Source organism: Gymnoscopelus microlampas (genome assembly GCF_963454915.1).
Source record: "Gymnoscopelus microlampas genome assembly, chromosome: 12".
NCBI classification, from domain to species: domain Eukaryota; kingdom Metazoa; phylum Chordata; class Actinopteri; order Myctophiformes; family Myctophidae; genus Gymnoscopelus; species Gymnoscopelus microlampas.
The window spans coordinates 20,999,239-21,025,817 of NC_139949.1; the positions used below are offsets into that span (position 1 = coordinate 20,999,239).

At 40.7% G+C, this 26,579-nt stretch overlaps 2 protein-coding genes across 2 annotated transcripts; both read left to right on the forward strand.

Moving 5' to 3' along the window:
- Positions 1-1,594: 1,594 nt before the first annotated feature.
- On the forward strand, positions 1,595-16,888 carry LOC311056665 (centromere/kinetochore protein zw10 homolog). The gene is made up of 16 exons (XM_084073460.1): positions 1,595-1,800; positions 3,113-3,247; positions 4,413-4,514; positions 5,320-5,397; positions 5,566-5,725; positions 6,025-6,180; positions 6,343-6,540; positions 7,070-7,206; positions 8,571-8,753; positions 9,272-9,504; positions 10,002-10,073; positions 10,167-10,333; positions 11,812-11,942; positions 13,058-13,189; positions 13,582-13,784; positions 16,063-16,888. Exons 1-16 carry the CDS (start codon positions 1,696-1,698, stop codon positions 16,181-16,183), a joined length of 2,313 nt encoding a protein of 770 aa, XP_083929586.1. The 5' UTR covers positions 1,595-1,695; the 3' UTR covers positions 16,184-16,888.
- A 3,977-nt stretch (positions 16,889-20,865) lies between these two features.
- LOC311057263 (G protein-activated inward rectifier potassium channel 3-like) lies at positions 20,866-23,185 on the forward strand (the record flags this gene model as incomplete). Its single annotated transcript, XM_084074214.1, has 3 exons — positions 20,866-21,036; positions 21,243-22,437; positions 22,983-23,185. The coding sequence occupies 3 exons, from the start codon at positions 20,866-20,868 to the stop codon at positions 23,183-23,185; spliced, it is 1,569 nt and encodes a 522-aa protein (XP_083930340.1).
- Between the last annotated feature and the right edge of the window lie 3,394 nt (positions 23,186-26,579).

A 26,579-nucleotide genomic window follows, 5' to 3' on the forward strand; every position in this document is an offset into this window, starting at 1 on the left:
ATGTCTTTTGGAAGAATGGTGTTCCATCCCTCCAGTAAATTCCCAGATACTTTCAAGGCGCATTGAAACTGTTCTGGCAGCCTATCACCTTACTAGGCCTCTTTAAATCTTGTGCACTAATGACTGCTGCAGTGAGATTGAAAACCATCACAGACACATTTTGTGAGGTTTGCATGTGGCCCTGTCAAAGATGCCTTTTCCAATTAGTGTCAGAAAGCTTTTTTAGAATGAAATGTGACTAAGACCAAGGAGTTGTATTGATTTATAGACGTTACAATACCACACCTGTTAACACTAATATTAACAGATGTTGTTGTATTTGGGCATAATATAATGCAGTGGTTCTCAAAGTGGGGCCTGGGAACCCCCAGGGGTCCTGGGGGTTTCCAGGTGGTTTGTACACTCTCAAACTTATGTGGGTCCGTGGCCTAATGCAGTGGTTCTCAACCTTTTCAGGCCACAAACCCCCAAAATGATCATATTTGAACTGGGGACCCCCCACCCAGACAAGCACTTGGAATTGTAAGAGTTGAGGCATTACATTTAGTTTGACTCGGCTCCACAGATAAATATTGTGAAAACAATTAACAGATCTACAAGCTCACAATGCCTCGCGTTGAGAGATTTGTTTTGTCTCTTTTTATATTATTTGACAATTCGGCAAAGGTTTTACTCGTTTTTATAGTACTAGACCATACCCGGTCGGCGCAGCGTATCCGTGGGGGGATATGCGCACATGATCTGGCAACCCGGGAGGCATTTCGTCCCATAGCTGGGCAGCCCCGTAACCATGGCGACAGTGTTTGACACAAAAACGCTAATAAGACGCTGAGATTTGATGAAATTGAAAAACGGGCTTCACAGTTAAGTTCAGATGGTAATGGTCAATGGCTGTGTGCAAAATCAGAGCAATTGGTCCAGCCAGTGAGGAGAACCGGGTAGCTTCACCTACCACTACAGAGAGACAAACAGACAGAGGTTACTAGAATTATAGTAGGATAGTTTCCCCCCTTTTTTTTGTGGAAAAGTCATGTGCCGACACAGAGGTTGAGAACCATTGGCCTAATGCATGTTCACCTGTCATGTTAATAGATACTTTTAGCCCTGGATATACCACACACCAAACTGGGGGTCTATGAAATTATAAAGTGTGAGCATCACTGATAGTGATGCATACAAAATTAATGTATCACTGGACTCAGTCAGCCTCCATTCAAACCATAAACCACACCCACAGTAGCAACATCAACCAATCACTGCTCCTCGCGCCTCCTGTGCTGAAAACGAGTTGGGAGCACAACTCTCTGATGTGGCATTGTTTGTCAGCGTTGCCGTGTCCGCTTATTATAAGCGACTTTGGGCTGGCTTGTTTCTAAAGTGTAGTTGCTTATTTGGGCTTGTTTCCTAATGTTGTTTAAACCAGTGGTTCTCAAACCTTTTCATATCAAGGACCCCGTCCCCCAGATGAATAATTATTTGTACTAGTCTAGACCCAACCTGTAAATAGGAGTGCTCATGTGGCTTCTTTTGGGCTTGTTTTCATAGACCTAGTTGCTTATTTCTCTCACAAATCTGGCAACACTGATGTGGTACCTTCTGCCAGCCACTGCACACACAGAGAGCAGAGAACAGAACACAACAACACAACAAGTCTAGTCATTGACTCATTTGAATGAACTTGTTGGACACAACAACATGGCGTCCTTCGTCACAGAGGTCCTGGCCAGCTCTGGGAAGCTGGAGAAAGAAGACTTGTCCACTAAGATAAGCAGGTTGTCACGCAGAGTGGAGGATACCAAGGTAAAGTTAGCATTAGCTAGCTGCTATAGCTAGAAGTAGCTCCAATCGGGTGACGGCAGGGTGCGACTCCAGCGAACGGTGGCTAATATGGTTGATTCTGACCTTTTCCCGCACATCGTATCCAAAAAGTAAAGGTCCTCCCCCCTGCTCTCAGATGTTTTACATTTTAGCGGCCGAGACATTTTTACCGACGGGTTGAAACATGCGTTTAAATCACTTTTTTAGTCAGCCTGTGGCCAGTCAATCCCTGTCCATATGCGGTTGGGAAAACATGGCACAGGCTGACTAAAAAGTGATTTAAACGCTTGTTTCAACCCGTCGGTTACATTTTCTTTACCGCTAAAATGTAAAACATCTGAGAGCAGAGGGGAATACATTCACTTTTAGGATTCGATGTGCGTAAAAATGTAAGAAAAATGAACAATATTGGCCACCGTTTGCCTGTGTCTTACTCTGCTGGCACCCGACGCAGTGGGACCTCCTCTCGGAGCTATACAGTGGAGGGAGAGCTTCCTAATGGGGCTTTAGCTAGTAGAACTGTGATGGTGGTGGTCTTAAAGTCTGAATGTTTGTGTGTAACATGGACCTACCGGTACCATAATACCGTGTTTACGTATGGGAAGGAACAACACAACGAGGCTTTCTGATTTGGCCTCAGAACATCTTGTTGCGTTAGCTCATTAGCGTTAGCCATGCTAACAACATCCAACAAGCTTGGCAAGCTGTCAACAACCAGTGGTGGAAAAAGTACTCAAATGTTCCACTTGTATCAATACTGCAATGTAAAAATACTCTGTTACAAGTAAAAACCCGGAATTCGAAATTTTCTTGAAAAAAGTACAAAAGTAATGGCGTCAAAATGTACAAGTACTAAAAGTATAAGTACTCATTATGCACAATATCCCGTTTTTTTCAAATACTAATAGCCATGGCTGAAGTGGCTAATGTATGTTTTACAAATGAAGTAGTAACTAAAGTTTTCAAATAATTGTAGAGAAGTAAAAGTACAATATGGCCCAGGGACCCTCAGGGTTCCTTGAGGGGGTTACAAAATGACTCTTGAGAGTATACAAATGGAAACAAATGGACCCTTACCAGTCTATTTGCTTCCATTTGTATACATTCAGAAATATGGGGTCCTTGAAATTAAGTGAGAGCCACTGTTATAAGCCAAACATAGTCAAATACCTGCACAGCTTATAAACACAATAAACAGTAAACACTAACTACAATGGCCTCTACAGTCGACTCAGAAAATATGGTCTGACAACATAAACACCTGTTTGAATTGCTTTCCCCTGCATTCCAATAGGAAGAAGTATGTGACATGATCAACAAGAGATATAACGAGTTCCTGCCTAGTCTACAAGGGTCTGAGGATCTCATGGGGCAGGTCAATGATGCTTCCAAAGAAATTGATGTTCTTAAAACTTGCATTGACACTGAGGTAAGTGTTAGTAGTATTACATTGGTAGAAATGTCGTTTGCTAGATGCGTATGAAGAACAAGACATGTGTTGCTCATCAAGTCACATATTTTAAGTACGACTCCATAAATGTACTTTGTAATATTGTGGTGATTTGGCCAGTTCCTAGGCTACAGCATAATACGCTTTGAATAGGAAACACCCCCCTTCACATTTGTGGTATTTTGTTAGTGCTAAAGGGTCTTACTCATGGTGCAAGTGATAATATAAAATTAAAAAGAGTAAATAATTAATTGTGTCTCAATGCAAAACAATTGAAGGCAGAAATCGTGTTTTGGAAAAGGGAGTATTTCTCCTTGACGGTACCTACATTTCCCTGAGGCACATGCCTCTCTGGCTCTGTCTGTCTCTGTCTGTCTCTCTCTCTCTGCCTCTGTCTCTCTCTGCTTAGACACACATTAAATGTGTGTCGAATTGGCAATTCAAAACTCAAGCACACTACTAGTTTGATTACATAATAGGGCTGTCAAATAATCGTTGACTGGGGGGTGGCAAACAATTGTAAAAATGTATATATTCGATTAGTGAGCATGGCTGCCGCACAATGTTTTATAATGTCAATTCAACCAAAGCAGTGCACGATGACGGTCTTTAACAACCGACAAAAGAGGCCATGGATTAAGTGGTTAAGGGCTCCATGAGTCTTCCGCATGACGGTGACATCACTGGCTCATCAGTTTGTACACTGTCTTTATTGTTGCCAACCAGCTTGGAGTATCCATGCTCAAGCGCACTGTCTCTTATGTGGTAGGCTACATGAGTCATTATTGAAATGGGCTACTATTCAAATTTTATGTATGACATAATTTGAGTATGCAATCATTTATTTTTTAAGTCCATTGAACTCTGAGACAACATGAAATAAATATTAGTTAATATTGCCTAAGCTTGTGTTTGACAATTGAGGGCGACTGCCATGTTGTGGATATAACAGTACTGACCAGTTCTAACATTACATGCATTATGTGCACAATCTTCTAAGCAAAATATAATGATAATCAAATATAATTAAAAAATTGGGTACTTTTTTAAGACCGGAAGGCAAATGTTATTTCTGGTCTCAGTTGACAGCCCTATTGCACAGTGTACTGATAATGTGTTTTTATCTGTGTGACCTTGGACACAGGTGCTGAAGAACATCCATGTGAATGTGGCTGAGTATGAGAAGCTCAAGCAGCAGCTGCAGAGAAACACTGTCATTATCACAATGCTGGGACATCTAAAAGAGGTACAATGTGACTTTCCATTAGCCACTTTACACCTCTGACATCACTATTTTGAGCTTGTTATTATAGGCAAACATTCTAACATTGAAGTTTGGGCGATATGCTAAAATATTCCTGTCGGCCCAAAAATCACCGATTGACGATAGCAATAATGTGAGAACAGCTCCCCAGTCCTTTAAGCTCGAGTTATACTTTGCCGTACAGCTGGTCGCGTGCAGATCTACAAAAAAAAAGTGAGCATATCTGAATCTAACAATGAAAAACACCTTGTTTGATTGATAAATCTGTTTGTTTAAGGTCGGCTTTGGTCACACATGGAATTATACAGGCTATGCCCAGTCCCTTCCTGAGATATGACAGATTGATTCTGACCCTGACCTTTTCAACCCAAAACGTAATAATTTCTTCGGTGCCTGAGATATGACAGATTTAATGTAATTTTTATGGTGACCTTGACCATTTCAATCATGTCTTCGGTGCAGCCTCCCCAGCAAGATTAATCAAAACCTACCCATCCGTTCTGAGTTGTTTCGTTTTTTATTTCTCAAGTTTTTTTATTTAGACAGGTAGCGATTGCAAAAGCAAACTTTCAAAATAATATACCTTTCATTGTGAAAAAAACAAGATGATGTTATGCTAACCATCAGTAAGCTAGGTTTCCTTCAGCTTAACTGCTATGCTAACAAGTAAAACCTTCTGCAAAACAAAATCACGCATGCTTAAAATCTGTGATATATTTGTCTGTGTACAGTATGCTACAGTACATGCATACATTCTCACAACTGTCATATTTAACATTTGTCTCAGTTTCACAGTGCAATGGACGATTTTGGCAAATCCCTACAGGAGAAGAACTATGTGAAAGCAGCCAAACACTTAGAAAGGGTAAGAGTTATACTTAAACCTTGCAGCCAAATTTAATTTGGTTTGTAAATACAAATCAACGTTTTCTGAAGCCTTTTCAGTTGAGGCATTGCCTGATTTGTATTTATTGGTTGGGAAATGAATAGACTGAATAGACTTTCCCCATATTTGCTGTTGCACCGTTCCTAGGCAAGAGGCAGTGTGGATGCTCTGAAGACATGGAAGAGTACAGACCTGCCCCTGCTGTGTGCACTCAGCTCTGAGCTGGTTGTTCAGAGAGAGAACTTCATCTACCAGCTGGGGGAGGAGTGGAAGAAATTAGCCAAGTGGAAACTGCCTTCCTCTAAAGGTGAGACCTCCTCCCGAATAACACAGATGATGGTGGTGGTGTTGTTGTTTTTATATACTGTGACTATATTTTCAATATTTTCAAATAAAGCATCCTTTGGAATTTTAATAGGTCATTGAAAGCAGATGGTTTGCATACAATAACATTTCCTTTCTATAACACAAAGACACATTGATTTGAAATGTAGTTATTTGACAGGTAACCATTAGATAAAAAAGTTATAGAATGTTATGTGTGGGAATCCTATTGAAAGGCTCATAATGGTGAGAGTATTGATGTGTTACTGTATCTCATAACAGAGTCGATGGAAATGAACTCCTTTGTGAAGACGGAGCTCCATCTGACTCTGGGATGCAGTAAGGATGAAGAGCAGCAGGGCCCTCCTGCTCTGCTCTGCTATGTTCTTCAAGCTCTAGCCATCCAGGGAGACCTCCAGCACAAGATCAAACTTTTCAGTAAGGCCTAAGAGTTACATAAAGCCCTGATCTAAGTTATTCAAATTTATTATAAAATGTCAAATAATTGCGATTACACGATTATGTAATAATTAATTTGTCACAGGCCTATAATTATCTGAAATACGTTTCCACGTTATTTGTGTTTCACTTGTCCCTCAGGTCAGGTGCTGTTGAAGAACATGCTGAAGCCACTAGTGATGTACCCTTCCCTGATGGTGACTGTAATGGAGCAACAGGGTGAAGGTACGATCTTGGCCTTAGAAAATTCGGAGGAAAGCAACAAGGAGCACTCAAGTCCCTCGCAAGTCTACACCAAGATCCTGTTGGTGCTCAGAACACTGCATTCACACCTGCTAGGTATGGCTTGTTCATGTGTCTCTAATCTAGTCTATTAAATCACTGTACCAAACTCCGGGTCGGGACCCTTTGTTGGTCGCTGACCCTTACTCACGGGTTGTGAGTAAGGGTCAGCGACCAACAAAGGGTCCCGACCCGGATTGTATTTTTTGTAGGAAATACAATTCTTTGTATTTCCTACAAAGAATTGTAAATAAATGTAAAGATGAAAAATCCATTAAAAAATCTCACAACACGTCGCCATATGATGCGTTGTGAGCTTGTACATCTGCTATTTTCACTACTAAATTGGGCTGAAGTGGTTCATTAAGTTTGGGTCCTGGGGAGAGACCAAATGTATCTTTTGGGTCTCGAGATAAAATGTTTGAGAAACACTGTATTTAATTAAATCACCTAATCGATTAGTCAGTCAAATCCTTGACTTTTAGTAAACTAATAATTTCCTTAGTCGATGACGGTCCTAGAAATCCATTATGTTTTGTCCTTGATTGTCAAGAAAGGTTGTGGAATGTCTTTCCTTTTCTCTCAGATGTGTCGGTTGGTGAGAAGAAGCTGTCGGTGATCCTGGGTGAGCTGATCTGGGAGGAAATGTCCCACTGTATCATCCACGAGTGTCTCCTCTACTCCATCCCCACCAACAGCAGCCAGCTGGACAATTACAGTACGGTATGGATAGAACTGCACACCATAACGTTTAGTACAGTGGTCAAACTGTCCCTGCAGCAATAATATCTGGCCTGTCAGATTATTCAAAAATAGCAGATCTACAAGATTGTACGTCTGCTATTTTTGACATTCTTTGAAAAATATTGAAAATGTTTGGAAACTTTTGAATAATGTAGCTTTTTCAACACAAATCGTTTCTTCCCTGGCATAAAACATTGTCATATGGGGGTCTGCGGCCAAATATCTATCAATATGGGAGTGTTTGGCAGTTTGAGCTATAATGTCCAAATAGGGTCCGGTTTCACAGAAAGCATTTTTTTTAGCTGCCAGCACCTTTCTGCCAATGCAATTCTTCAGCGCTCTTGATGTCCAGCATTTCTTGGCGGAGAGCTCAGAAAAAAAAGAATCCCATCCGATGAATGCTTATTAAACATTTATCCATGTTGAAAGGGAATACTAGGTACAGACAATCAAGCAGTGGGTACAATGTGGCGCTGAACGGTGTGAAAAAAGTAGGTGCCTGCTGCTGTGCACATACCTGCAGTCAGTGTTTCAATCTTGTGCTTTTGTGCCTCTGTCTTAGGTTGAAAGATCACTTTGAAGGTGCCATGTTTGTCTCGTGGTGCCACCTAAAATTATATTCCTTGCAAGCAGCCACAACTTTGTTGCAGATAAGACACAGCGGCTTTGCATTGTCAAAGTCATGTAGGATGAACACATATGTGCCCAATTTAAAACATTTAAAAATACATCTGCTATTTTATAATAATATGATGTTGTACGGTGTGACAGGAGGGAGTTATTGTATGTTCTAGCCTGCCATCCAATGCCTTAGAAAATAATTGTGCCGAGGCCAAACTTACTTGCCGACCACTGGTGTAGTAGATAACATATAGGATCACAGGTAAAGAACACTGGCGAATGTCATGTAAGATTAATGTGTATTTGTTTTTCTTGCTGATTTGGATATGCCCAGAGCGCTAGCATGAGGCGTTCATTGACACCCGCAACGTTTGAACCTATCGACCGTTGCTGTGCTTGAACGACGTGTCATCAGCGTTAATTAGCATGAATAGCCTAGCTGAAACAACGGTAAACACCAGGCCGCATATGACCAGACACAACCTGGAGGATCAAACTGATGAAAAGTTCAACTATTTTCTGCTCGAAGCACACAGAGCACTCTGCCAAATAATGCTGGACGTTGGAGAGCGATGCTTGGCCACTGGGAAGAGAAGGGTCTTTACCGTAGACATGCATGGCAGTCAGGCACCGGCAGCTCATAAAACGCTTTCTGTGTGGACATAAAACAGATTGGTGTGTGCTGATGACGTCTTCCTTTGTTTGTTTTGTATATGCTAAAGGTGATCAAGGAGACGGAGGAGTTTGAGAAGTCCCTTAAGGAGATGCAGTACCTGCAAGGTGATTCCACAGAGCTGCTCAAGTATGCAAGAGATGTCAACTGTCACTTTGCCAGCAAGAAGTGCAGGGATGTCATTGTGGCGGCACGCAAACTCATGACCTCCAAGATGCACAACACTGTCAGAGTATGTTTAGTTTGTATACTGTACTTATTTATCAAATCGGCTGTTATCTTGGTTTTGCATGCAAACTGTAGCCATTTGCCCATAGAGGGTGCAAATAATATTACAGTGAGACAGCAACTGTCGATAGTTTCCTTAGCAATTATTCTATTGATTACTTCGACATCCTTTTGATTATTATTCGATTGATTGAATAATCAATCGATTTTTTTTATTTTTTTTATTAAAATACTTTATCGAATCGATGCAAAAAGTCTAATCGATTTTTGTAATCTAAATCGATTTGTCTGATTAAGCCCTATTTTATGCTTCGTTGTACAAGTGTTGCGCACAAATCTACAAGATCACAACGTGTAACGCGAGTTTGTAGATCTAGGTTTGCTATTTTTGCTGTGTTCAAGAAAAGAAAAAAAGATTATAGTATTAAAATCAATTATTCTTTATTTTTCGATTAAATCAATACTATGATCAACTGTTGTATCCCTTTTTACATGTTATGTCATCGTCTCAACCACTGTCAGATCACACCAGATTCCAAGCTGGCCATTCCCAAGCTACCAAAACTAGCTTCAGGCACCAAAATCAAGCAGGAGAAGAAGGTCCCTCCCAGGGATGAGATGAGCCTGGAGAATGCCAAGCAGCTATCGGATAAAACCATGTGTATGCCAGCCTGTCGCATCAGCGAGTCTGTTCAGCAACTCATGGAACTGGCCCTGAACACTCTGTGTGAGGCTGTGGGAAGCTCTTCTTCTTGGTAAGCTATGCTTTTCCACTAGGGCTGGACCATATATCGATATTGTGATATGAGATTAAATATTGATTGCACTGTAGGATATCTTAATATCATGACATAGCATAAGTGTTGTATTTTCCTGCTTTTATATGTATAAAATTGTCAAAAAAAAGAAAATGGGCTATCTACAAACTCGTAAAACGCCACATCATGCTTTTTGAGTTTGTAGATCTGCTATTTTTGCAAAATATTATATTATTGTCACAATATGATATTATCCTCACAATATCGAGGTATTTTGTGGTACTTGATTTTGTCAATATCGCCCAGCCCTATTTTCAACGTCTATGGTTGAAGTGTGAGAAATAAATGTAGATTGGCATGGATAGAAGTCACGGATATCCCTCTTTAAAACAAATAATAGAATACAATTACATCTTTGAGTTTCTATACTCAATATTTTGTAATTTTTTGTCTTTTTTTCAGTGTTAATCCTTCTTTTGTGTTTTTTTTCTCAGTGCCACACAACTATTTTTCACTGTGAGAAACATATTCCAGCTGTTCTACGATGTTGTTCCAACCTATCATAAGTGAGGATCAGTAAATCTACAGTAGTATCATTACTATGAAAAAGGCTATCCCCCAGAGAGTGTCACATTCATTCTTTGTTTTCCCCACTGTAGAGAAAACCTGCTCAAGTTCCCCCACCTGGCAGCCATCCAGCACAACAACTGCATGTACATAGCCCATAACTTGCTGACACTGGGCCACCAGTTCAAGCCCCATCTGCAGCCTCTCAGCGAAGGGGTTGCCACCTTTGTTGACATGGTACCCAGTTTCAGGAGACTTGGTAAATAAACAATGATACGGTTGCTAAATCTGAAAATGAAATTACTTTCTAGCAAAAAGCTTGGGAACAACAAGCGAGAGATTCTTTGAAGTAGTGTAATCGGTTTTGTTTGGGGCATCCCATGACATGTAGATACTTAGTCTTTGCCCTGCTCAAATTGATGTGGAGGTTTTTTTCTTGCTAAAGTGTTTATTTTCAACACAAAATGCCCTAGAATATGATCATAGCTAAGGTATTAGGTGAACATTACTGTAACAATTACAATTTATAGGTGCAATTGAAAAATCTAGACAGTACAAAAATGCACTAAAGAGCTGATGTTTCAGGCCGTCATGACCTGAAGAACATTGAAGAAAGATAGAATTATTATTATTTTAACTGTTGTTTTGTCCGACTTCTTTGATACTGTGCAGCTTCACTTTTTTATTTTATTTCCAGCACTTGTCAACAATTTACCGTACAATGTAGGCATTTAGCAGACACTCTTATCCAGAGCAAAGTGGAAGAACCCTAGTCAACATATGACGGGGTAAATGGTCAATGCATTCTTTAGCAAGTTATCACGCCAACAAAGAGAAATCCACTCATCAAATCAAGCTTTATTTATATAGCACATTTACAAACAGGCAAGCTGAACCAAAGTGCTGTACAGGCAAATTCAAATACATCAATGCAAGAAAACAACAGAGCAAGATCACAAAACATTTGAGAGCAACAAAAGAAGACACTTTAAAAGGCAACATAAAGAGAGGGAAAGGGAAATATGTAAGCATAAAAGTGGAGTTTACATATAGGCTAGGTGCATAAACTAATACATGGAATAAGATAAACGCAAGAACCGTGCAAATTAGATGCTGTTAAAAGCGAGGGAAAAAAGATACGTTTTGAGTTTGGCCTTGAAAGCCCCGATCGATTGGGGGGAACGGATGTGGAGGGGCAGGCTGTTCCAGAGTCGTGGGGCCGTGGCCATGAAAGAGCGGTCACCCCTGGTCTTTTTAAATTTTTGGGTTGGAACCACGAGCAAAAATTGGTCAGCAGACCTCAATTCCCTGGTTGGGACATATGGTTCTACAAGAGCAGAGAGGTAGGATGGAGCCAGCCCATTCAATGATTTGTAAATAAATAAAAACATCTTAAAATCAATTCTAAAATTCACGGGGAGCCAGTGTAGAGAGGCAAGGACAGGGGTGATATGATCACGCCTTCTTGTACCTGTAAGGAGGCGGGCAGCAGCATTTTGTACGAGTTGGAGGCGTCTGAGTGATGTATGATCTAAACCGGTATATAGAGAATTGCAGTAATCTAATCTAGATGAAATGAAGGCATGGATGGCCATCTCCAGTTGGTGGCGAGGGAGGTAGGGCTTAATCCTGGCCAGAAGCCTTAACTGAAAAAAGCTGGTCGGTTTTGTTTGGGGCATCCCATGACATGTCAAAGGCCATCAAAGGATTCTGAAATTCTTCTTGTTGATCTGCCAGGTGCCCAGTGCTTCCTAGCCCAGATGAATGTCCAAAAGGCTGAGATGCTAGAGAGACTATCTACTGCTCGTAACTTCTCTAATCTGGATTATGAGGACAATTACACAGCAGCCAGCAAGGCAGTCAGACAGGTAATGGATGCCATTAATTGCTTATCCACCAACATAAGCTTCCAGTTTTATTTGTAAGCACATTCAAAAGTGTTGGTGATTGTCAGAAAATAAGAGATGGTCATATGTGTTAATTTTCAGACTATTGTTTTATTTTCATCCAGATAATCAAGTTATGATCAAATTGTTGATCCTCACAATAAACTACAATAAATAGTGGGAGCTATTAACAGTGTGCGGACTTGACTTGCGCCTGTACTGATAGAGTGGATGTGCATGCTCTATGTTAATGAAAAATATATATTTAGTCAGTTTTAAGTTGTGTGATTGATTGAATATTATACAACAGGTAGTTCCGACCAAGCAATCTGATTGGTTGAAATAGCTATCTAGCCGTGCTTCAAACCAGCATCATAGCACAGGCCTAATCACATTAATAAATCACTCCGCACTGCAGTCCGTACTGATTAGACCATATATGGCACAGCTGTGCTTGACTTCACGCTGTCCCACGGTAGGAAAACAAACAGCACGGCGAAAATAGCCGATCTACAAGTTCACAACGCGTCGCCAGGTATCGCACGGCGAAAATAGCCGATCTACAAGTTGTCAGCTTGTAGATCAGTTATTTTGGCCATGTGACACGGTCGTACGACGGAGCATATAGCCTACTGTAATTCATTCCACTGCGCAAGCATTGGTAGTTCAGCTGTGTTGATGAGACGGTGCCTCAGGCTCATAGCGCTGCTACAGGGACTATTTAATGTCTCAGTCAAAAACTCTTCTCTTTACAGGGAAACGGATAATAGCGAAACATTTTTATTATGAATTGCTCCACAATATGAATACATTTGGATGTGTTTTGTTGGTAACTGTTGTATAATCGCAATATTACACTCGAGGGTATGCTTTACCTTACATTATTGGCACTTCAGTGATGCTCGCGGAACTCGGCTTCGCCCCAATTTAATGACGGTAAAGCACACCCTCTCGTGTAATATTGCTTAATTACAATCCTGAGACCTCCTGGTAAAACTAATGCCATGCAAAGGACAGCTTTATGTTGTTGGGTATGAATGAATTCAGAATGAGTCAAGCTGCTTGTTGGTGGTGCTGATGGTGATTTTTAATTGCAGGTTATTCACCAATTGAAACAACTGGGCACAGTGTGGCAAGATGTCCTACCAGTCAACATCTACTGTAAAGCTATGGGGAGTCTCCTCAACTCTGCCATCTCAGAAGTCATCGCTAAAATCATGATGCTAGAGGTTATTTTTGTTCTTGTCTCATTTGCTGTTAGATTTATCACCTGCCAATTAATGCCGATCCTAAGGGTGATTTATACTTGGCTTTTCCGCGGTGTCATGCACCAATATAGCTGATCTACAACATCCACACGGCACAGCGTGACGCATTCCGAACTTGTAGATTTGTTATTTTAAGTGCACGACGGTGTATGTGGTTGTGTTTTTCTTGTTATGTGTAGGATAATAATTGCCTAATCGCAATTATTTGAGATAGTCGCAATTATGTTTTATAAATTATAATCATCATAAAATAAATGGCAATTATTTGTAAGACAATTAATCGTCATCTTACATTTGGTAATGGTGACAGAGCTGATCAGAAGAGGTGGTTTAATCTTTGCTGTTGTGCGTAGGATATCTCATCAGAGGACGGAGAGCACCTCCACACTCTGTGTCAGACCATCATTGAGGAAGGTCCTCTGGTCTTCATCCCTCTGGCCGAGGAGAGCAGGAACAAGAAGTACCAGGAGGAGGTGCCCGTCTACGTGAAGAAGTGGGTCACCTTCAAGGAGCTGGTCATCGTGCTGACGGCCAACCTCCAGGAGATTGTCAACAGGTAAGGAGGTGGAAGCTGTTGTAAAACTATTAAGAGCTGAGGCCGATGCTACAAATGCCATCTAAATCAGTAGCTCTCACAATTTCAAGATTTTTCAATTTCTTTTTTCAAAAATAGCAGATGTACAAGCTTGCAGTGCGGCACAAAGTGACACGTTGTGAGCTTGTATATCTGCTGTTTTTGAATAGCCAAAAATCTTTAATGACACGTATGCTTTCCCGGTTGTAATGGGTTATAACTTAAGTCACACTATTTGGGACAATCAGAAGTGGTTTACAGCAGTAGTTCTGTAATGTGTCCGTCATGTGAAGGACCCGCAAATTAATAATAACATCTCAAATATATACAGCGCTTTTCTAAGTACCCTAAGGCGCTTTACATGGGGGGGAGGAGAAAACGACAAAAGAAAATCAACTTCATTAGGGAAAAAAAACTCCAAAAAAGGCTAAGACTATGGAAACTGTTTATGTGTTATGGACCCCCATCAGAAATTCCTTTGTGCCATGGACCCCCATACAAGATTTGTGTATCTAAAAGGGGGGCACGGTGGTGCAGTCGGTAGCACTGTCGCCTCACAGCTAGAAGGTCCTGGGGTCGATTCCTCCGCGTCATCAGTACCCATTCCCTTGGTGGGGTTGGCGAAAGGGCCTCTCTGTGTGGAGTTGCATGTTCTCCCCGTGTCCCCTTAGGGTAGGTACCCTCACAAAAACATGCAGTAATCCTGGTCACTATACTGCCTCCGTCTGGCCAGGGGCGCCTGATGGAGGGGAAAGGAACTGGTTGGAATAACGTGTTCCTTCCACGCGCTACGTCCAACCAGGGAACCTCTCCCCTGTCAGGTGACAAGAAGGTCAGTTGGCTCTCATACATTGAAGGAGGCATGCATGAGCTCATGAGTAAAAAATGGGGTTACAAAATCGTGGGATAAAGATTTAAGAAAAAAAAAAGGGGGGGGGGGGGTGTATCTAAAAGATATTTAAAAAAAAACTCATTTCTTTCTAGATTTATTTGAAAATAGCCGATCTACAAGCTCACAACACGTTGCATCACAGCTCGTTGTGAGCTTGTAGATCGGCTATTTTTAAATAGTTTGAAGTATATAGGTTTAAAGTGTGTAAATTGAGTGGACCCCTGGGGGTCCCCAGACCCCACTTTGAGAAGCTCTGTTTTACAGCACATCAAAAGGCCCCCTGCCTCCCATCCTTCAAAACCGTTCTCATACCGCGACTCTTCAGACTTGCTTTCCCCAGATATAATCGTCTTGTTTTATAAGGTTTATGCTTTCAGACACAATTTATTATTTTACCTAATTAATTGGTTATTACTTTCTTAAGCATTGCCCCACACCCTGTGCAATACTTTGATTTATTTTTGCCACGCATGGCGCTAAGCCAGAAAGTGAATGACTAGAACTAGTTCTCCTTCATGATTCACAATTTAGAATTTTGACCTATGAGCTTCTCTGAGCTGTTTCCAATAGAACCTCCTCCTACCAATCCATTCCCTAATCATTTTCCCAAATTAAACAAATTACTGTATAGAATCACAGACAGATTACTTTTAAAAGCCAAGAAAAAACTATGTGAGTGAGTATGTTAAACAATGTGTCATATTATGCAGAAAGTGAAAAAAGAGGTCTTATAGCTCCACCCTGTGGTACAGTCCTGTATGTCAGTTAGTAACCGGAAGAGTGACTTGGCTGCTGTGATTTTCTTTTTCTCCCTGGATCAATGTGCTGCATGAATGAATACACAGATTTTGTGACACAATCTGACTAGCATCATTATTCACAAACTTGTGATCATTGGTAACTAATGACAATGGTGATCCACAAGGACAGGATATGAGGTAGATCATATTATTAGTTAGTTGGCTGAGTTTGCCAGTTTACCGGCCTCAAATAGAGGCAACTCAGTTTTATGTACGTGAGCAGTGTGGATGCGACAGTTATTAAAGCTAATCAATTTAATCGATAATAAAAAAAAGAATAGATTCTAATAACATTTTCAAAAATATCAAATAGCTGATATTCTACAATGTGATGAAATAAGCACAATGTGAGCTTGTAGATCGGATACTTTTGCACAACACCCCTGTATGCTGCATAAAGTAGGCCGGTGGTCAATCAGACTAATTGATTTAGTTGATTATTAAAATCAGTTGAAGGTCAACTATTTATTTGGTGGGGGATAAACCTAGTCATATTTGTCTGGTTTGTTAATCTATCTACAGTGTGTATGTAGATCAAATGAATTGTCTTTCGTTGCACTGTCTGCAGGTGGGCAGATGGCAAAGGGCCCTTGGCTTTGGAGTTCTCCGGTTCAGAGATGAAGAGCCTGGTCCGTGCCTTGTTTCAGAACACGGAGAGACGAGCTGTTGCTCTAACCAAAATCAAATGAGACACTTTCAACAAAACCAAATAGACACTTCCTTTCAACAAATGACACGGAGATTATACTTGCACCTTTCATTGTGAGAAAATCTATAATTGATGCATCTACCCCACATCTGGGGAAACTTCTGTACAGTTGCTTCTTATTAGTTCGTCAGCAGATTCTCACGAATGTGCGATGCCCAGTTTAGTGTTATGAACTATAAGGACCAATTTACACCAAGATTTGCCATACAGCAAACGACGGTCTGCTTTGCTGTGGCTCTGTGTTTTTTTTCTTCATGAGCAGTTGGTTTTTGATTATAATAAAAAATGTATTGGCTAATACAAATCCATTGCCTGGTGATGTAACAACGTGATCTGGCAAAATTGGTGGAACATTGGTGTTTGCCTGTGTTGCCATGCAACAAGCTCTCCACTCTGGCAAAGGACATAGGAAAACGTCCATTCTTTTCCACATTCTGTAGCAAATCTCAGTGAACTGACCCCAATAATGACACTAGTAATTCCTTTCCAGGATACAAGCTGCAATTGCTCCTATAGAGTCTACAGGGAGGCTTGTTAAAGCTATTGATTATTTAGGCTAATAATAATTATAACACAAACATAGTTTTAAAAAATGTGAAGTTATGTTACACCCCCCATACATAAATAAATATATATATGGTTTTGAATTAGTCATTACAAAATGACATGCCCAGATGAAAGTTCTGTTTATCTCAGTAATATCAGATCTGCTTGGTTCCCACAGCTTGTGAACCAATAGCATTGCTTGTATTTAATTGTACTTGTACAAGCACTTTGTAACATTGTCTGAAGAAAGGTGCTGTATAAATAAACATTATTATTATAGTACACCGTATTTTTGTCATCAGCGATAAGGAGTCTGGTTGCCAGTCAGTTTGGAAATAGTGAGTTTGATGGTAAACACCAAGCAACTTAGCCAAGTGCTCAGTCTGTCCACTGGTGTCAGTGGAGCAGGTGAAGAGCAACATCTAGTGGCTGGATATTGTATAGCTAACATACGGCACCTCTCTTCAACTGAGCTTGGACCTTCAGCTGTGGAGCTCTGGCACCAAGTTGTGTAGTGATAGACCTGTAAGCCATTTTGTGGTTACAGGTTATACATTTAGGAAATTGACCAATTGACCAAAAACAACGCGCTGATCAGCGTGTTCAGTTTTCGGTACACAGCATTGGAGTCAGTCGGCTATGAGGTCAGTATTGTGACATCAATCATGTCCATAAATTGTGCATAATCCAGCCAGGAGATTTGAAAACTGGGTCCTCCACGCAAGTGCAGTCGACCAGTAGTGGTCATACCGTACCACAGGATCTAAATTTCTCAATGGAAGAGCAGGGAGACCAAATATAACCATCGCAATTATGTTAGTTATATAGCATTAACATACTACCATACAGATTGATCAAAATACAATTTTATTCACTTAAAAACGTCCTCATCTTCAATAGACAGGACTAGTGTTGTGGTGTCTTTAAAAAAATCAATCAGATGTCTGCAGTTGATTCAGAATGCTGCATTCCACTGATGCCAGAGGTGAATATCACTACAGTTCTCAGATCTTTACACTGGCTCCCTGTCTGTCAAATAATTTATTTCAAAATGCTACTGTAGGTTATAAAGCATTGGGCCAAAATACAATTCTGATCTTGTGATATCATTCACAACCCATCCAGACCTCAGGTCATCTGGGACCAGGTGTGCTTTCTGTCCCCAGAATCAGAACTAAACGTGAAGAAGCAGCATTCAGTTTTTATGCATGTCATATCTGGGGGAAAAAGCATGTTTTTATTTATCATTTCTTCTGCACTGTAATCTATTTTTTTCTGTTTCACTCTTAATGCTCGATCTCAATGTCTTAATTTAAATTCAATAGGCTTGCTTGCCTATAGAAATATATGCTATATACATATATATATACATGAATGAATGGTTTAAGTGGTTAACACATGCATACAGTATGTGTTAATACTATTTGAATACTGTAATTTTAGGTGGTGCTCCAGGTCTACATGGGTAGACCTGGAGTTGACCTGCATTTTGTGATGTTTGATGTCTGCGTCTAGAACATTTTAATTTAGAGAGGAATAAATCTGTCCTGGTAAAGAAAAGACGCAAGGCAAGGGCAATTACCAAAGAAAATTCCATTGCAATTAGATATTGACATGAAAACAGGCACATTTGAACCTTGAACCTGCCTTGAACCTGCTTTATAACTGATACAGTTAGTTACAGTGTTACATTTTCATGTGAAACAACTGCTATTGATTATTAATATTTTTGATTTAAATTTCTGACGCCCACATGATGCTTCAGCTGTTCTTGCCTGGTTTCTTGTCTCTTGTAAACCTGCAGATAGATTAGGAGCTGACTCTGAGTGTGGTGTATGTGTGTTTACACTGTGCATGTATTTAGTATGTGTGTGTGCAATCAGATGGATGTCGTGGGAGAGAGAGGATGGCGGGGGTCAGAATATATAGTAGCTACCACAGCTTGACTGCCTTGTGCCCTGCCAATGTTGCATGGACATTATGTGTGAACGCCCACACAGCATCAGCTTTTCACATACAAATCTAAGTAAATGCTAACAGTTGATCATCACTCGCTAATTCACATATGGAGGCTGAGGCCCTGACGGCATCCGTTATTTTTCTCCTGAGGTATGATAAGTAATTACCTTGATTCATTCAAGAGACTTTAAGCTTAATTTATACTTTGTCATACAACAGTGTCACTAGATTCTATGTAGCAGTTGATTGAAACTATTTACTGTATGTGCCTGCTCAGAAAAAGAGTATACTCTTATCCTACAATTATTGAAACAGCATATAACATTATAACAATATCATGTTTATAGTTCAAGCGATGCCAATATTGTTTTGGCTCTTTCAATCCTCAAGTACAGCCTCTAATATTCAAATTTGGCTTTTCATATTTGAACAGGTATTCGTTACTTTGATGTGCAAGGGCTAAATCATTTCAAGATATTCAAACTTGGAAACGGTAAATACTTCTATGAGTGAAAAAAAAAAGATAATCCATAGCCCATTGTTCAACCAATGCACATTAAGGTAGTCCTCCTTATTTAGGTTTTAAGCAACATTTTCTTCTGCCTGCTTTCCTATTAAACTCTAGGTTTAATTGGAACACTTTCCTTTCCAATGAAACCCTAGGTTTAATCGAAAAGGGGAATTTAATCATTCCATCCATTTGACATTATGGTCTCTCACAAAAAACACAGTTCACCAGAGCAAAAAATGGAATCTGATCAATTCTAAAAAGAAATCTATTCAGATTCATTCATCCACAAGTAACTGAGGCATGGCTTTGAGAGGGCATCCAAAACTAGCTAACAACTTGTAAAAGTGGTTATATAGTAGCGTATATAAGGGGAACTTAGCACGAAATTATCTAACCTCATCCAGTTGAATTGCTGTCCTTGTTGCTACCTTGTGTGTGATGTAGCACATTAACAGCACCAACATAAACATTAAGAACTGACTGGAGTTAATTTGAGCACATCTGGACAAAAACAATTATGTAGCCTTCCGCCTGGCAAGTAAAGTCATTAATCTCCTCAAATCCATCAGCATGTTCCTGGGTTTTCCCCAGATTAATTTAGAGGATCAGTGATAATCCCTTCATGTGTACAAAGTTTCAGCATGACTTGAGACAGTGAGATAATGATCCACCACATCAGATGGAGACCACATAGTGGACTGAAGAGAAACTAGAAAAAGTGCTCCTCGGAGCACAGGTCTCCGCCAGGTCAGGTACGTTATTCTGGCCTCCTGGTGACGCTATAACAGGCCCATGTGAAAAATTGTGAAAAGCAGAGGTTCTGAATTGGCATCCAGGGAGTGTGTGTGCACAGTTTCGGAGCGACCGGGCCAACGGTGCCGGAGATTAGCTGGTAACACACGGACTGGACGGACGGACGGACACACGCACGGACGGACAGGGGGTAAAACATACTCTCTCGCCATGCCTTTCGGCCTGGCGGAGACAATAAGGCACAGGAAAACATTTGTAGCACCCTTGCTGCCACGTTTATTAACCACATGGAACCCTAGCATCCTTATTCTGGGAGAACATTCAGCAAATACCTGATCTACAAGCTCACAATGGGACAGTGGGACACGTAAGCTTGTAGATAGGCTATTTTCGGCTTTAAGATTTGGTGTAAAGGGAAAAATAAGCTCAATGAAGTAGATAGGGTAAGTGGCTAATGTTTGACTTTTGTATGTTAAAAATGTATCAAGGTGGCTTTTGACAAAGGTTAACAGAACATAGAAGTTGAGCTCTCAGCAAGTATAAAATAAATATGGGAGACCAGACACATTGGAATTTATTTCAGATTTTCAACAACTGCTGTATAGTAACTGTGTGAACTTGTATGGTCGTACATCCTTCATGATCCCATGTGATTACGTACTAAACTTAATTTCTACAAAGCCTCAGTGCAGAAGTAGTACTGATGGAGTGAAGGATTTAAGTTTCCTATATCTCCTCTACAGCTGTTGTTGCCACAACTGAATGACGTAAAGGATCTTTACGATTCAATGACTTCTTGGTTGAAAAAAGGACTGAAGCTTTTGGAGTCGGCGGCATTTTATTCTGTCATCTGAAGCATCTCAGAAATACTCTCCACTACCATGTGCAGCAATATGACGCTCCAAGATACAACGTTTAACAAACACGATGGGCTTAACCCTCTAAACATCGACCCTCGGAGATACTCTGTTCCACCTGCAAAGACTCTCATAGCAAAACATCTCCTGGCATATCTACCAAGACCACTGCCAGAGGCTGTGCTCTACACTCCATACTCTAAGAAGGTACTGTTCACTTGTCTTTTGTACAAACTGTTTACTTTTCAGCTAAGAGAGTGATTGTACTGTGTGTGCATATGCATATGCGTGTGTGTGTGTGTGTGCGTGTGCGTGTGTGTGTGTGGTCTGCATGTAACGGAAAAGCAATACGGAAGTTATGTAAAGTCATGATGTATGATAGTGATGCTTCTGTTTTGTGTTTTTAACTTCAGGTTGCTTCTAAATCAACCACGGTCACTATGATGAGCACAGGACACGCCCCTCTCATCCTCAGCATCAACGGCAGCAATGACACCTGCCCGCCACTCCCATCATCTTCCCTCCAGACCCAGAGTCCTCCTGGCCATCAGTCCTCTCAGGGCCTGACTAATGAAGATGCTCCCTCCTGCCTTTACAATGTTCAAGCACCTCCACCTGAACCTCCAGAGGAGACCCCAAAGCCTCCGCGATCGCACCGTGGCCGCCATCTCAAACGTTTCACCTCCAGATGGGGCTCAACCAGTAGCAACAATGTCCGTGCCAATGGCTTTGCAGAGGGCGGCGAGAAAGCCCACAAGCGACGTTGTAAATTACTAGGTGATGACCAGGGACCTTCACACTGCACCACCAGCAATCAGCGACAGCGTTATGTCACCAAGGATGGCAAGTGCAGGGTCAACCTGGGCCCCATCGAGGACAAGAGTCGCTTCCTGTCAGACATATTCACTACACTGGTGGACCTCCAGTACCGCTGGTTCCTCTTCATCTTCACCATGTGTTACATTGTCACTTGGGTGGCGTTCGCTGCAGTCTACTTTCTGGATGCATGGCTGCGCGGTGACGTGGCTCACGTCCATGACCCACAATGGCTGCGATGTTTTGAAAACGTGGACGGTTTCCTGTCAGCCCTGCTCCTATCGGTGGAAAGCCAGAGGACTATTGGCTACGGCTCCAGGATGGTGACGGCTAACTGCCCAGAAGGCGTGGTGCTCCTCATGGCTCAGTCCATCCTGGGCTCCATCATCGACGCCCTCATGGTGGGCTGCATGTTCGTCAAGATCTCCCGGCCGCAGCAGAGGGCCCAGACGCTGATCTTCAGCAAGCACTGCGTCATATCGGAGCGGGACGAGAAGCTCTGCTTGAACTTCCGCATCGGCGACCTGCGGGCGAGTCACATGGTGGACGCCAAGATCCGCGTCAAGCTGATCAAGTCAAGGCAAACAAAGGAGGGCGAGTTCATTCCGCTCGAGCAGTCCGAGATCAACGTGGGCTACGAGACGGGCGGAGACAGGCTGCTGCTGGTGGAGCCACAGACCATCACCCACTTTATCAACGAGAGCAGCCCCTTCTGGGAGGTGGGGGCGGAGCGTCTGAAGAGGGAGACGTTCGAGATCATTGTCATCCTGGAGGGCATTGTGGAGGCATCAGGTTGGTTGGTCAGGCGCTTTTTTCAGGATCCCGATGAAGGCCAGTACATGCTCCTTCCGACATTCGACAAATCTTCCGGTTCGGAGAGGCTTTTCAAATTTGTTCGGAAAGTCAGGACATCACGGGGTGCACGAGTTCTGAGAAAAAGTTCTGAGACGACCCATCAAAATTTGGAATTATGTTAATTTGTATAGTTATATTATTTCCTCCCTTTACGAAGAAAAGTTTGAATGTCGGAAGGAGCATGTATTGGGCTTAACAAATGGAAGTCCTGGGGGGATGGGTCCACTCCTCTGCTTTTGACGTCCCTCTAGTCATTCATTCTTATTGCCAGTGTGGGGATATGTTTTGTCTGGTCAGACTGAATTCAATACATGCATTTCCTTTTGGGAAATGTCTGATATGTTTGATATTTATGTTTGATAATATCACAATTTAATTTAATTTAAAATGTACAGTATGTTTTAAAAAAAATCTTTAATTTCAAAAAATGCAGACCTACAAGCTCATGTGTTCACAAATGGTTTCCTTCATGTGTGTTGCAGGAATGACATGCCAAGCCAGGACATCCTACACAAAGGATGAGATCCTTTGGGGCCACAGGTTTGAGTCCTGCATTTCTTTGGAGAAAGGGGCATTCCAGGTGGACTACACTTCATTTGACAAAACCTTTGAAGTGCAAATGTCTCCACTCAGTGCACAAGAAAAAGCAGCAAAAGATCAAGATGAGAGTAAACATTTTCCTTGATATAACATTGTCCGTCATGTTTTGTGGATATGCAATCAAAGCTGGCAATAGAGTTTTCATAGCATTAAGTTTAAACAATGTTGATGTATAATATAGCTGTTTCTTTTTTATTTTATCCATATCATCTTATTTTTTATTTTATACACAACATATGAAGTTCTAGGAAATCAAATGTCATCTTGGCATTAATTAATTTGAATTAATAGAAGTATGAAAAATGTAAATAGCTTACCAAACTCAGAAAACAAATCCCCAGTAATGCATTTAAAAAATGTTGCAGAACAATGTGCAGTAATAAAAAGTAATACAAAATTGTAGAGGTTGAAAAGTATTCATTTGAACAAAGCATTGTTTTTAAAGAACGGAAACAACTTCATATGTTGTTGCTTACAGGTTACCTTACCTCAAGTCAATATTGTCAAACAACTATACTTAAGATACGTAAACAGAGAGCTTAGAGGTTAGAATACGCTGGGGTAGGGATAGGGATGCTGGGGTTCAAAGCCACATTGTAAGTAATTATTTGACCTGTAGAGGGTGCAGTTACTCTTTCATAGACATGGAATTACGACAGATAGAATGGTCATGCTAACTGTGCCATGATAATGTACTGCCACTGGTTTCTTATTTTGTTGCCATAACAAAGGGAGCATCATTAATATTATGGCCAATTCATTCAACAAATCTACCATGGAAATGACTGGCGAAATAAAGAACATGTACTCGAAATCTTTACATAAGTATCATTTTGAGGTAATTTTAATTTACATCAGTAGGCTATTTCAATTTATACTTCTGATATTCCAGATTTAGATTATTAGTAGGCTACAAAACATACTTTAACTGCTAATTATGATGTATTATTAAGTAAGTAAGTAAGTAAGTTATTCAAGTCAGCCCCACCTTTACTGAATACAACATTAACCACATTAGCCTTGGCATTCCTACAGTATGTTGGGCATGTCATACTGAAGGCACACATACAAATTCAAGATTGTTCTTAATTCAAGATTAGTTTTTACAAATGTTTTGAAAATAGCAGATCTACAACTACAAGCTCACAATGTGTGTCACAATGTGACACATATTGTGAGCTTGTATATCGGCTACTTTCAAATGTCTTAAGTATAAAATAAATAGGGCTTAAGTCCAGTCCTATGATTGTGAAAAGGCAAAAGGGCCATTTTGCATAATGAGTACTACATTTGGTAAGTACGCTATATTTTGATGGCAATACTTTACTTTTACTCAAGTAAGATTTTTTATACAGGACTTTATACTTTTAACAGAGTATTTCTACATTGTGGTATTGCTACTTTTACTTGAGGAAACTCAAAAACTACTAGATTACCTTGTAGCTCCTGAGAGACACTGCACAGTGCTCCTACTGAAGGAAGCCCAAGTGTACATGTGTACTTGTACTTGTTGAACAATCCTGCTGATTCTGCAACTACAAGAAATCAATGTCACTGAACTAACTGGCACTGTGGCAGTGTGCAGCTGGCTGAATCCAGGAGGAATGAAACCTGAGCGTCAGGATGAGCACTCATAAATTAGCAAGAGGCCAATGCAATTTAAGCAGGTTGTCAGAGAAAAGTTGATCATAATTCAAATGTGTAATGAGCGATGAAAGCCCATTTCAGGGAGATTTTAATAAGTTACAGTGGACTATACAGTGCGCCTTGTAAATGCCTCGGGTGAGAAGATTTGTGAACTATGCCAGAGCAAAAATAAAACCAAATTCATCACAGAATTAATGAGGCAAACACATATTGATCAAAAGCAATGCAAAAAAGTAAGAATTTCACCAGAAAGAGCTGAGGTTATGATGAAGGAAATTGAGGAATTTACACTGTAAAAAAATGGACCATTTACATTTGTAAACTTTCTAAAAGTTTAACTTTTCATTAAAATGTTTATTTTTAATTTTTTTACAGTGTAGATGCATACACAAAAAAAATGACTGCCAATTACAGGGCTGAAGTTCCCAGGCTGTGGTAAAGGCATATTAAAGTAAAGAGCATATTGTTCAGGCCGGTGAAGGATTCATCTAGAACAGTGGTTCACGACCTTTTCTGGATCAGTGCCCACTTGAAAATCTTGATAAGAGTTTGCGGTCTACCCATCTGACCACTTAACACGGCAGCTGAAGTGGTCTGATCATTCAATCGATTGTGTTCCGGCTTGGATTAATGGAAATGAAGTTCCTACTTCTCGGTATCACAATGAAAACAAAAATGTCAAGGTTTCAAAGAAAAAATACCTCTAACCTTTGTACATATTTATTTTATATCAATGTTACATTACCAATACAATCCTAGTGTTTTACCAATTATTTGGAGGCCCACTTGCAATATCCTCAAGACCAGGGGTCATCGCCATGTTGGCTTGTGGTGGAAAACCTGGAGACTGACATTCAGTAACTGGGTCTTATGATCAAAATAAGAACATTATGATGTGTAAAACAAAATCTAAAATTCGCCACGGACGAGGCCAAGTCTTGCCACGGACACATTTGTCTGTGTACGGACATATTGATGACCCCTGCTCAAGGCCCACAGGTTGGGAGCCACTGGTGTACCGGTATTGAATTTGTCTTGCTGATTTATAAAACAGATTGGGCCCCCCCCCCAATGACATCTTGACTTGCATTGTTTATTTTGGACATGCCAGAGGTGATCAGGGAAACGGAGTAGTTGGAGTCTTTTGCCAATTATTTGGGGGCCCATTTACAATACCTTCAGGGCCCACAGGTTGTGAACCCCTGATCTAGAATGTCTTGTAGGGAGAACGTTGTGTAACAATCTCATGGTCTTCTTCTCCCCCAGGCTGTAGCTTTCATTTAAGCATCTCATTGTGAGTCCTGCAACATACATGAGTAAATCACAGAGAATAGAACAACATTTGGAGCAGTCATAGGAAGTAAATAAGTACAATTGCTCAAGCACTACTTTTACTTTGCTTGAGTATTTCCATAATTTGATACTGTATACTTCTGCTACTCCTACGTTTTGCTCCACTGCAATTATTTGCAAGCTTTAGTGACTTTGTAGATTTGTTACAAAACATACAAACAGTAGAACACCAACGTTGAAAATTGTCACACCATCACTAACGTCGGGTATATTTTACCGAATATAATACATTTCATAAAAGATATTTCTCACCAAAATATATTAAAGTACAACAATACATGGCAAATTGAGATACTCTTCTTTAATATTTCAACATACAATTTCACAAAGAAACGAAAAACAGATACCCTATAAAAAAGCTAGAGCTGAAAATGAAATAATATTGCTAAAAAAAATCCTTTGGTCCACCCATTCCTGGGATATGTGAGCCATGTCCAGTGAAGGCACAGTCTTATTGCATCAGATGACCATTGTGGTAG